Source organism: Hyaena hyaena, unplaced genomic scaffold (genome assembly GCF_003009895.1).
Source record: "Hyaena hyaena isolate Hyena2069 unplaced genomic scaffold, ASM300989v1 scaffold_325, whole genome shotgun sequence".
NCBI lineage: Eukaryota > Metazoa > Chordata > Mammalia > Carnivora > Hyaenidae > Hyaena > Hyaena hyaena.
Genome location: NW_024080957.1, coordinates 153,623 through 166,087, shown reverse-complemented (window position 1 = coordinate 166,087; position 12,465 = coordinate 153,623). Strand labels below are relative to the sequence as shown.

The 12,465-nt window shown below is 40.2% G+C and overlaps 1 protein-coding gene across 2 annotated transcripts in view; it reads right to left on the bottom strand.

Moving 5' to 3' along the window:
* The window catches only part of ANKRD44 (ankyrin repeat domain 44), a 154,726-nt gene that overhangs the window by 21,539 nt on the left and 120,722 nt on the right, over window positions 1-12,465 (bottom strand). For both annotated transcript variants that reach the window (XM_039248951.1, XM_039248952.1), the window contains exons 16-19: window positions 8,438-8,639; window positions 4,227-4,314; window positions 3,079-3,196; window positions 1,288-1,504 (exon numbers count right to left, since the gene is read on the bottom strand). In XM_039248951.1, the coding sequence (XP_039104882.1) occupies window positions 1,288-1,504; window positions 3,079-3,196; window positions 4,227-4,314; window positions 8,438-8,639 (625 nt within the window). The remainder of the gene's footprint in view (window positions 1-1,287; window positions 1,505-3,078; window positions 3,197-4,226; window positions 4,315-8,437; window positions 8,640-12,465) is intronic.

Here is a 12,465-nt window from a genome sequence, read left to right as displayed (position 1 = left end):
GTTCATGGAGTAATAAATCTTTATACTCTTTGTGCAAAGTATTATGGTATAATTTACTAAAATTAAAAGACATACATGCCCTCTTATCAACAATTTCACTTTTGGGAACATCTGATAGAACTCAAGTTACCATAATATGAACACACACACTGCAGCATTGTTTGTAATAGGAAAAAACCTGAAGGTGATCTGAATGTTCATCAATGAGGATCTGGTACCAATAAATAATAGATTCTGGTATATACACTCACACATGCCTGTATCTATCCAGCTATGTGCTATAAAATACACAACAATTAAAAAGATCAACTGTATATTGATACACATTGACTTGTAAGAGGATCTGCAATGGAAAGTTATGTAAATAGTAACCAAAAAAGTTATATAATGTTTGCGCCATGATTTTAGTTTTTAAAAATAGATGCATATACATTTGTATTCATTTACTATTATCAAGGGAAAATTATGAAATATACACCAAATTACATCAGAAAGTAAGTTCAGAAATGGAGACAATTTTACTTTAGGCACTTCAGTATTTTTGATATGTTACAATTAGTACGCATTTTCTTTTTTACTCGAATAAATGAAATGCAAATGTTAAAATCTCCCAAATAAGAAGTGCTACTAAATAAATAGGGGATAGAAGACAAAAAAAGAAATGTCCAAAAAATAAATCATGCATCTACTAGTAGTCAACTGTGACAGGTTATTATATATTTTTTTGTTTGGTTTTAGCTTTCTTGTTTTAATTCCTTGTAGGATTTTTGGTTATCTCATGTAAACCAGAATCCCTGATTAAAACTAGTTATTTCAGTTCATCAGAAGTTCTGAATAGAAAATACATGTTGGTGGTTAACAAAAAGGAGGAAAGTGGGGGTGCCTAGGTGTCTCATTCAGTTAAACATCTGATTTTGGCTCAGATCGTGATCTCATAGTTCATGAGTTCAAGCCCCGTGTCAGGCTCTGGGCTGACAGCTCAGAGCCTGGAGGCTGCTTCAGGTTCTGTGTCTCCCTCTCTCTCTGCCTCTCCCCCACTTGTGCTCTGTCTCTCTCAAAAGTAAAAAATAAACATTAAGCAATTTTTTTAATTAAAAAAAAAGGAGGAAAGTGAACTTTTACTGCATTAGGGCATCACGTAGCCACAAAGGGAAAAAAGGTTATCTTAGATACAGAAAGATCAGAAACCATGGTTTATAATGTTACGCTATGTTCTCACCTCCACTGAGACCACAGTGGTCCCAGGCAGGAAATCTACTGGAATCAGTCAAACAAAAATCAACTCACCATTGTAACAAGCCCAGTGCAGTGGCGTGTATCCTTGGTTATCTTTGAAAGAACAGTCCTCCTCGGAAAGTGCCATCTGGAGCAGCTCACTCAGCCACGTGGCATGGCCACGAGCAGCTGCATAGTGCAGGGGTGTCCTCCCTCTGGAATCTTTACAGAGAATCGACACTTCTTGTTCCAGCAGCATTTGCACACATTCCTCATGGCCTGTCATAATCTGATGCATTGCAATCAAAAACACAAAACACGTCTCAGAAGGGCAGAGATGCAGGGAGCAAAGCAGTGCTTGGTGAGGCAAGGCTCCGAGCAAGGGGACGTACACTTGGGCCTTCGGGCAAGCAGGCTCTGCCCTACTGCGGAGGAGGGAGACAGTGCAAGCCCAGCTAGACTCCTCACAGAAAAGTCTGTGGACACCAGTGTTTTAGAAACACCTCTGGCTCTCCAAACATAACCTGTTAGGGTATCATGCTATAGTGGGAAATATCAGCTTCAGATTCAGAGGGGTGCGAGTTAAATCTTGGCTCCCACTTATGAAACTTGGACAAATTAATCTGCCTTTCTGTGCCTCACTTTTCTGTGCCTCACCTGTAAGCAGGAACGGTAATCATGCCTCCGAGGTTGTTGTGAGGCCTCATGAGCTACATAAAGGCTCCCAGCCTGTTACGAGGCCCCCAGGAAGTATTAAAAAGATAAGCACTACGATTATGATATTAACCACTTCGAGTTCTTCTTCTTTCCATTTATCAGAATGTTCAGCACCGTTCCCAAATAGCAATTTTATAGTTTATTTTTGTGTCATTTAGTTTCTGTGACATGCTTTAAAAAAATTTCAGCAGATGTGTATGAAGAATTGTCTAAGGATACATATTTCAGCAGGACACATATTTCAGGTGGCACACTGTCACAGGATACATATTTTAGGTGCTGAATGGGCCAACATTTTTAATAAAGAACAATTAGACATAGCATGACTACTGAAAACTAGGTCATCACTAGAATAAATTATACCTCCTGCACAAAATGGCTCAGTCAGTTAAGTGTCCGACTCTTGATTTCAGCTCAGGTCATCGTCTCATGGGCCCTGTGTCACTCAGCATGTAGCCTACGTAAGATTCTCTCTCTCCCACCCTCTGTCCCTCTCCCTAAATAAAACCATTTAAACAAAGAAAAAGAAAAATATTTAGTGACATGGAAAAAAGTCCTTGATCTACGTAGAGAAAAAAAAAGCAGTTTCCAAATAATATCCTCAGTATTCTCTCTTTTTAAAATTCAAAACCACTTCACATTACAGCAAAAAAGACTGGGGATATATTTACCAAAAAGTGGTTATCTCCAGGAGGTAGAATTGCTGGTGATTGTGATTTTCTTCTTTAAGCTTTGCTTTTTTTTTTGCAAATTTTGTATGATGTGCATATAATCACAAAGTAGAACCAATTCTATCAACAGCAGGTGTTCATGTATCTATTATCACAATCTAACATGAAATCTGAAGAGCAGGATCTAAGAATACCTGCCACTATTTTACCTTTGCAAAAGATATTGTAATTTCTTTTCTTTTTGTTTTATAATCTCTACGCTCGATGTGGGGTTCCAATTCATGACCCTGAGATCAAGAGTTCCATCCTCTACTGACCGAGCCAGCCAAGTGCCCCTGTAATTTCGTTTTGACTGACTGAGGTTTATTAGTTATCTTAGAAAATAATCTTTTTACTAAAAATTCATATGGGGGAACAAAGAGGAAACAAGCTCACCACAAAATTGCTTTACTAAAGCCGAGGGAGATGTACATACCCCTCTGTGTAAAGCTGTGCAGCCCATGATGTCAACAGCATCCACATTTGCTTCCTTTTCAAGTAACAATGAAACAGCATCAATGTGTCCATACGCTACTGCAAGCATCAGTGGGGTTCTAGGGAGAGAAATAAATTAGGCTTTTAAAAAGAAGATGGGGGGGGAACCCCAAACTACATCACTTATAGAAGGAAGACCTCTCTCTTCCTTCTCTCTTTCTCCCTCTCCCCATAACCCGCTCTCAATCTCCATCTCTCTCTCTCTCCTTAACAATTGCTTAATATTTTCCGAGTGTCCCTAGTTTGCCGTATGCTCCATGGAACAAGCTATATGCTCCTCCTCTGGTCTCTATAAACCATGTGGAATGGTGTCAGCGGAATGATCAGTACAGGATTCCTTCGCATCATTTTCAACACTGTGTAGCCTTCACCAAATACTGAGTAGGGAGTGTGCGTACGGGGGAAACCATCTTGCTTCTAGCATTGCAGCTCTACTTTCACAGATTCCTATGTTGGACTTCTGCTCAAGATCAAAGTTTCATTGCCTTGAAGAAAAGTCTGACAAGTCTAGAGGAAAAAACAAAGTGCTGGGGTCCAGGAAGTGAGGTTCTAATTCGAACTCTGACACGGATTCATTTATCTGGGGTGAGCCACCAGTGCTTTGTTTTTTGCTCTGCATTTCCTATTTGTAAGAGAAGATAAGGTGGGGAAATAGGCTAACAGATGGAAAATACTTTGGAAAAATAAACTCAGAAAGGATAAAAATATGAAGAATTTTTTAATGATAGATATAACCCCTTGAGGTCTGTCCTATTGTCATTATTAATATAAAAAGTGAGAACGCAGCAGCTTCAGAGGAGTGTAAAAATGGATACAAAGAAGAAATAAATTAAAGAAAGGGCAGGACACCTGGCCACAAAAGTTAGCCCTTTTTCATGAAGATACACATCTCCCGGCCCCATACTTTTCTTGGATACATACTTTAGCACAAAGACCTTTCATTATTCTAGGACTCTCAACTATTAATTTCACCCACATATATAACCCAAACAAGAAGTCAGCAGTCAGCCCTCCTAGCTCTTTAAAGAATTAACCAATGACCTGTTGTGACTGAACTGTCAACCCCAGGCCAAGTTTAAGAACACTTACTGTCCTTTGGCGTCCTTCACGTCAATCGCTTCTGGGTTGTCTGCAATTTCTAGTAAGAGCCGCAAACACAGTGTGTGACCATTAATTACTGAAAAAGAAAATAATGGACATTCTTTTAACAGACCAGCACTACATGTATCCTTCCAAAGTGAAATTTGTCAAGACTTCAAATCAGTGGTTTTCAATTGCTGCTGACAGATGCCCCAGGTTTCCAGCTCATGCTAGCTGTTGGGCACATCCCGCTCCAATGTTTGTGTTACTAATCAATTCATCTTCCCTTTCTTTCCATTAGGGCACTTTGGTCCTCACCTAACTTTTCCCTGCATTGAGAGTGTACGCCTTATAAATGACAACTTTTCTTACCTCCTTGTATGGGAGAGACAACCTCTCTCCAATTTTCAGCCAGCTATCCTTTGCGTTCCTCTAAGAGAGCCACCCAATTCTATATAATCCTGTGTCCAACCTGCTTCTAGCCCTTTTGAAAAATAAGGAAGAAGGGAGAAGAGGGAGAACAGGGGAGAAGAATAGGATGAGAGGGGAGGAGGGAAAAGGGGAGCAGAGGAAGGGAGGAAGGGAGATGCAAACAGGTCCTGCCTCTTTTTCTCCCAGACTTCACATTTAGAGGTAGAAAAGAACAACCATTCTAATTGATTAGTAGTCACTTAAAACCTCAAACCAGAAAGGTGTACCCAGCCCTGGGGTCACTGCTCCTTGATTGACTAGAGGCTCCCAGGAGACTCAAGGATGTGCTCCCTGTGGCTGGAGGACAGCTCTGTCCCCGAGTTCCTTAAACTACAGCCCTAGGTTTATCCGCCTTCCAGGGTCTCCTTCACAGGCTCCCATGGCTGCCACCTGCCTGTCCCCTCGGCCCCTCTGTTCCAACTCTGGCTGATCTGCGGCTCCAGCGCCTGCCTTGCCCCTCCCTCTTCTCACCGCTGCCGACCAAATGTGGGCTGCCCATGGGGCCTTGACCTGCTGGGGGGAAATAACAAGATGGCTACTTTGGGGAGTGGTGGTGCCCCGGGGGTTGGGAAGCAAGCCTCCTGGGATGATAATCTGCTGGGCGAAGGTACTTTCCTCCAGTTTGTTGAATGGAATCCATGGCCTTACAAAAGATGTGGCTTTCCACTGAGGGAGTAGGATGAGAACAAATATGTTTAAAATTCTGAATGTGACCTCCTCTCCCCTCTGAACAATGAGAACACCATAAAACACATTGCCTTTACCGCGTTATGGCTGTGGAGAGAGAAGGGAATAGATGCAGCTTCGTTAGGTTGATAAAGGTTCTTCTAAGAGCTGCATTTTATAGTTCTTTTCATTGCATGCCAGTTGTGAGAGAATGCTAATTTAACAACGACATATTTTTCAGAGACAATGCATATTAGAATTAGCTTACGTTCATTGACACAACTCAAATTAACTACAGGAATAATGCCCACATTTTGCAGACCTCTGCATTCAGCTCATTCAGCAATATTCCATTTATGTATCTCAGGAGGAAATTTTGTGGACCGGAATACAGGCGAAATACTGCCATTGCTGTTGTTTTGGTTTTTTTGTTTTAAAAATTATATTAAATCTATTACTACTGGTAAAATACGCAAGAATTTAATATATAGCTTAGAAGGAAATGATCAGCAGAGAAATGATGACTACAGACAATGGGTTCTTGAAGGTGCAGGTACAGAATATTTTGATTGATTCCTCTTTCTATATCAATTTGCTATTCATTAAATACTCATAATCATAATAGTTTCAAAGATGTCTGATTTTTGGCTACACAGTAAAAGGCAATAAAATCGTCTAAGTTCACATCACTCACCCAGTATCCTGGAGAACAAACCAACTTCTACAGTGGTGCTTTTTTCTGGCAGGTGTAGGGTGGCATAGAAGGAGCCTTTTGAACTTAGCTAATAGCCCTCAGGTAATTATAATTCCCCTCTATTGTAAAAGTGTCGCCAAACTGGAAATCTCATTGGCTTCCCACACACTACATTTTCCCCAGTTGCCTTCGAGGAAAAAGATGCTAATATCTCCTTCAGCTGTGCCTGCCAACCCCAGCTTTGTCTCAGACTAGCTCAGTCTCTCCCTGGCTGTGAGTGACAGCCATTTTTCATACTGCTCAAAGGCCACAACTGTCAATGCAACGATCTGTGCCAAAACTCTAATATCCATCCTGGCTCCTGCCCCTCACAGTACTCCCAGGATTTGAAACAAAAACCAATTGGCCTCTCAAATGAGTTGGAAAAGATTCTGGAAGCACAAGCTAAAGCTTCTGCACAGCAGACATTTTGTGGAGAACAGAGTCAAATGACAGCCTGCATCTTTTTAGTGAATGACATGGGGGAAATCCAAAAGGAGTGAGTCATCTCGACCACAAGGGGGCTCCATTGGACCACAAGCTATATCACAGTGGCAAATGAGTGACAACGATTATCCTTCACTGTTTACCTGGTAACAAGGACAATTTTCCACAATCAAAATAGACCTTTTGTAATTGTCAGGAAGTACTGTAACATGGTAACTAAAGCAGGATGCTTGCTGTAATAATAGACAACTAATCTCTAAAAAGGAGAACTAAATTTGAATTTTGTAATAATACCAAGAATGCCTAGAATACCAAACTTTGCAATACTTTACAATATTACCAAGAATACCAAAAAGACTAAATGTGATGGGAAATTAGAATTTATAATTCATAACCATACTATCCATTACTAACGTCATGGCTAAAGATTTTTTCAGGAACAATCATTTCCAGAGAATTAAGTAACACCATGATTTTTCAATGTCCATGTTGCTTTTCTTCGGTGGTTTGGAAATTCAGGGATATACATAGAAATAGTGCCACAAGATCTAACATTTTTCCAAATAACAAGAATTAGAAAGTCTTTTGAAAAGCTGTCTCTACTCTTGATTTCTCAATCCACCCATTATTTCATGGTCTGAGTACGATAGTTATTTCTCTTTATAAGACAGTATCAGGGTACCTGGGTGGCTCAGTTTGTTAAGCATCTGATTCTTGATTTCAGCTCAGGTCATGATCTCATGGTTTGTGAAGTTAAGCCCTGTGTCAGTCTCTGTGTTCACACTGTAGAGCCTGCTTGGGATTCTCTCTCCTCCTCTCTCTGTTCCTCCACTGCTTGTTCTTGTGCGCGTGCATGTGGATGCATGTGCATTCTTTCTCTCTCCCTCTCTCTCTCAAAATAAATTAACAAACTTAAAAAATGACAATATCTACTAACCTGATCAAAGGCTGGTATCATTGAATTCCTGACCCCAAGGTCAGGAATTTGTCTTAGCTGAGCTAGAGATTCTTCCACATTACCTTCCTGTGTATATATCCAGAAATGTCTTGACAGAGTTTTATTTTATGTATATTGGAGAAAAAACTCAGAAAAGGCAAATTACTTACTTTTTTTGTATATATGCATATACATTTTAAGAGTCTCTTTTTTTATACCTGATGCATCAAGAATCAGAGCAAAAGCTAAGAAGCATCATTTAGACAGGCAGAATGATGTCTAAATTTTATGAAAAAGCCCTGAAATATTCATTTTGCACTTTAGAATGCTGTGTGATTTTGTCTATGTGACTCATTTGAAGATCACATTACACCTTGCCTCCTTTTTAGAAATTTTTGTGATAGCCATTGGCCAAAGTTCTGAACTCTCTTCTGAGAGTTCCAGAAAGAGTGCAGAGAGTGTTTAGGGCAGTATTTTTTAATATCATACTTTGTATGATACTATAATGCTGGATGTATGTCATCATGCATTTGTCCATACTCATAGAACATATAATGAGGGGACCCTATTGTTAACTATGGACTTGGATGATTATGATGGGTCAATGTAGGTAATCAATTGTAATAAGTGTACCACTCTGGTGAGGGATACTGATAATGGGGAAGGCTATGTGGGGAGAGACAGGAAGTACACAGAAAATCTCTGTATCTTCCTCTCAATTTTGCTGGGCACCTAAAACTGTTCTCTGAAAAAAGGGCATAAAACACTAGTCATCCTAGCCATAAAACACTAGTCATCTCCGAGTGGATAGTAGGTCAAAAGCATTTTGGAAGACTGTAGGCATATTTGATGTAGAAAGAAAACGGATACTTTACAAGTTAGGATGAAAGAAGATGCTGCCATCCTCTACTTGAATTCTTAAGTGGGCCATGAAACTAGGGAAACCAGACTCTTGACAAGACTCACCTGAGGCATGAAGTGGGGTTCTTTTGGTTACACTGTCTTTCACAAAGATGGATGCGCCCTGATTGATAAGTGCTTCCACACATTCTGTGTGTCCCTTAAAGGCAGCCAGGTCCAGCGCGGTGCGGCCTTTCTCATCCCTGATGTCCAGGTCCACCAGTGACTGCAGAAGGACTTCCAGGGCTTGGTGGTGCCCGTTGTAGGCCTGCAGAGAAGAAACCAATGACTCAAATCTTCACTCACCTCAAATCCCACAACGACCCACACGAGGGGCTAAGCCTCCCAGGTCACTGTTGGAGACCCCTCCAAAGAGCACAACGGAAAGATGCTTGGGATAATTATTGAAACAGGTACACCAGAGAGTCAGACTGAAAGATGATAATGCAAAACCCTCACTGGTACATATGAATTTCTTCATGTTCTTTCTTGTTTGTCAGATAATTTGCTCCAAAGGTACTAAATGTATTAATATAGTCTTATATTTATAGCTATCAATCTAATAATCTAATACAGACAAACAGCTGAATGAATTAGTATAATCTTCTATCAGTTGAGTCTTAAACATACTGACACAATCAGAATATTTTTTCAGGATATTTTTCTATTAAACCTGGAGGAAAAAGAAATCACGGACAACAGACTTGGTAATTCAACAGAAGCATACTGACCTGTTACAGTTCAAACTTTTAATTTCTTTTTTTTCTTTAATGTTTATTTTTGAGAAGGAGAGACAGAGTGCAAGAGGGGGAGGGGCAGAGAGAAGGAGACACAGAATCTGAGCAGGCTCCAGGCTCTAAGCTGTCAGCAGAGCTGGACACGGGGCTCAAACTCGTGAGCTGTGATAATCATGACCTGATCCAAAGTCGGACGCTTACTCAACTGAGTCACCCAGGCACCCCACCAACATTTTAATTTCTAAGTATGGGACCCTGGGCAAGTTTCTGAATTTCACTTAGAGTTTGCTTTTTCATCTATAAAATGAGAGCAATAAAAGCTGCCTCCTATGGAAAATGAAAGAGATAAAATCACACAGGCTTCCCTTCATATCTTGTACACAGTCGATGCTCCCTCCTTTCTCCTTTACTTCTCCCATTGATTATAATGAAAACCTAGACACAATTATGGAAATATATTTCACATACCAGCACCAAGTTCAGACCTATTATGAGGTCCTATGCCATGTTAGGTTAAGAAGCTTCACATTATTAAACCACAAAATTAAAAGACTGGGAGATAATTTTCATTAAGTCTAAAAGGTATAAAATTGTGTATGCACATACAAGGCAGAGGACATTGGAAATAAAAGAGAGAAGAGAGATAAGGATAGGAGGGAGGAAGATGGGGGACAAAGAAGTGAAGGAGATACAGGAACAATTTGCCTCCAAGGTCTTCAGCAGCCAGAGTCCCCTCTTATGTCAGCTGCACTTTATGTTTTCCCACTGCAGCAATGACCCAAGGCACAATGTATTTGAAAAAAGGCTTAGCTCAGACAAAAGATCAATATCTCTAATACACAAAAAGCTCTTACAAACCATTTTAAAACTTAGCAAGGTGTACAAAGGCCATGAAGAGACAGCTCCCAGAAAAAGAAACATGAAAAGCCAGTGAACATATGGAGAAAATATGTAAATTTTTTATGTTATTATCTTTTGACTACCAGCCTGACAATGATTAAGTTTGGTCATGTCCAGAGGCATCTGGGTGGCTTAGTCGGTTAAGCATCAGTCTCTTGATTGTGGCTCAGATTATGATCTCACCACCTGTGAGATCAAGCCCTATGCTAGGCTCTGTGCTGACAGTGTGGTGGCTTGGAATTCACTCTCTCCCTCTCTCTCTGCCCTTCCTTTGCTCTCTCTCTCTCCCAAAATAAATAAACTTAAAAAAAAGTTTGGTCATGTCCAGCATTCATTAAGACATGGTGAAAAAAGCAATCTATGCTCTGTTGCTGTACATATATATTTATAGACACACACACACACACACACACACACACACACACATCTATACACCAATCAAGGGGAAAACTTTATCCTGGCAATTTTACAGTCCAAAGTTTTGTTGAAATAGCTATCATGCCCTTTTCAGCTTGTTTTTCTGTACAAAAGATATATTTTTGCTTTCTTCATTCCTGATGAGATTTTTCTGTGATAACTTTACATTCATACATTGCCAGTTGTCGACCAGTGTTTCCCATTGTTATGCCTCCAGCAAAAAATAAACACGGTAACCAAGAGTCTGACATTTGTGGAGATTTGACAAAATCTATCAAACAATTTTTGAAAAACTGTAAGCTGCAGACAGTACATATAATATGACCTCACTTATATAAAAGGCTAATATATCCAGATATACACATATCTGTATCTATGTATACTTCTATATTTATAGAAAATCTTAGAAAAATACAAAAGAAACTGTTAATGCTGGCTACCTCTAGAAATGGGAAGTAATGAGCATATGGACTGATTTCATCTTACCTTTTTAAGGTAAGTCACTTGAATTGTGTTCCTAAGTATATATTCATAACAACACCACCAAAAACTCAATTTAAAAGGATAGAATTTAAGAGTACTTATAGGAATTGTCTTACTACTTTCTTTTTACATTATTTTTGTGAATGATTATGGCTATTATATGTTATGTATTAAACATATATATTACCTGTAATATGCAGTATAATAATTTATATGCTGATGAATCTCAAACTTATATCCCATTTCTAACTTCTTTTACTTCTAAACTTGTTTTTTAAGTTCACGTATGCATTTTTGAGAAAGAGAGAGAGAGCATGAGCAGGTCAAAGGTAAAGAGAGAGGAATAAAGAGAGAATCCCAAACAGGCTTTGCACTATAGGCACAGAGCCCCATGCGGGGCTTGAACTTATGAACCATGAGATCATGACCTATGCCTAAATCAAGATCAGAGACCGAATGAGCCAAACAGGCACCTCTTACTTCTAAACTTGTATATTCAACTGCCTATTGTTTTTTCCACTTGAATATATGCATCTCAAGCTTAACACACTGCAAACTAAATTCTTACTATCCATCCCCACGCTCGCTCCATCTGCAGCCTCCTCCATCTCAGCAAATGGCAACTCTCTGCTTCTAATTGCTCAGGTCCAAAACTTTGTAGCCATCTTTATCTTCCCTCTTAAGACCAGGGTTGTAGCCCTATACAAGGGCCCTGGGACACTGGCCCAAGTGTGTGTTGAAAAATCCTCTCCCTCCCTATCCCAGCTTTGCCATGCCCGGGAATGGGGATGTGTCTGCTGAGAAGAAGGGACACCTTTTGCTCAACACAGAGGTGTCATCAGGTTCTCAGGCACCTGGCAGGAAAACACCTACCCCCAACCCCCACACCCCTGTTCTAATTCACACAGAGGTGTCATGTGGCAACCCTAAATGCACGATTGTTTCTAAAGATCTATCCAGAATCTACCCAGTTCTCACTATAGGGCCATCCTCTTTGGCCAGGATTATGACAAATACTTTTTTGCCATCTTTGCCCCACTGCAATCTATTACTGACCCGGTCTCCAGATGAACTCTCTTAAAACCCAAGTTGGACATATTACTCCTTGATAAAAACTAGTCAATGGCTTCTTCCTTCCTTGATAATAAAATCCAAAACCTTCCATGACCATTCAGGCCCTTAGCATTAGTCCACCTTCTTCTTCTTTTTAAAAAATCTTTATTTATTTTTGAGAGAGAGAGAGAAGGAGAGAGAACAAGCATACTCATGTACAGGTATGGGAGGGCAAAAGAGGGAGACACAGAATCTGAAGCATATTCCAGGCTCTGAGCTGTCAGCACAGAGTCCAACGTGGGGCTCGAACCTAATCATGGTATCATGAGCTGAAGTTGAAATCTGACACTTAACCCACTGAGCTACCCAGGCACCCCAGGATTAGGCCTCCTTCTACCCTGATCTTCAGCATGCCCCCTCACTCACTCTGTTCAACCACACTAACCCCTCCCTCTCCCCCATGTTTAAATACAGCATTTCCTCCTCTGGGCTACCGCATTTGTA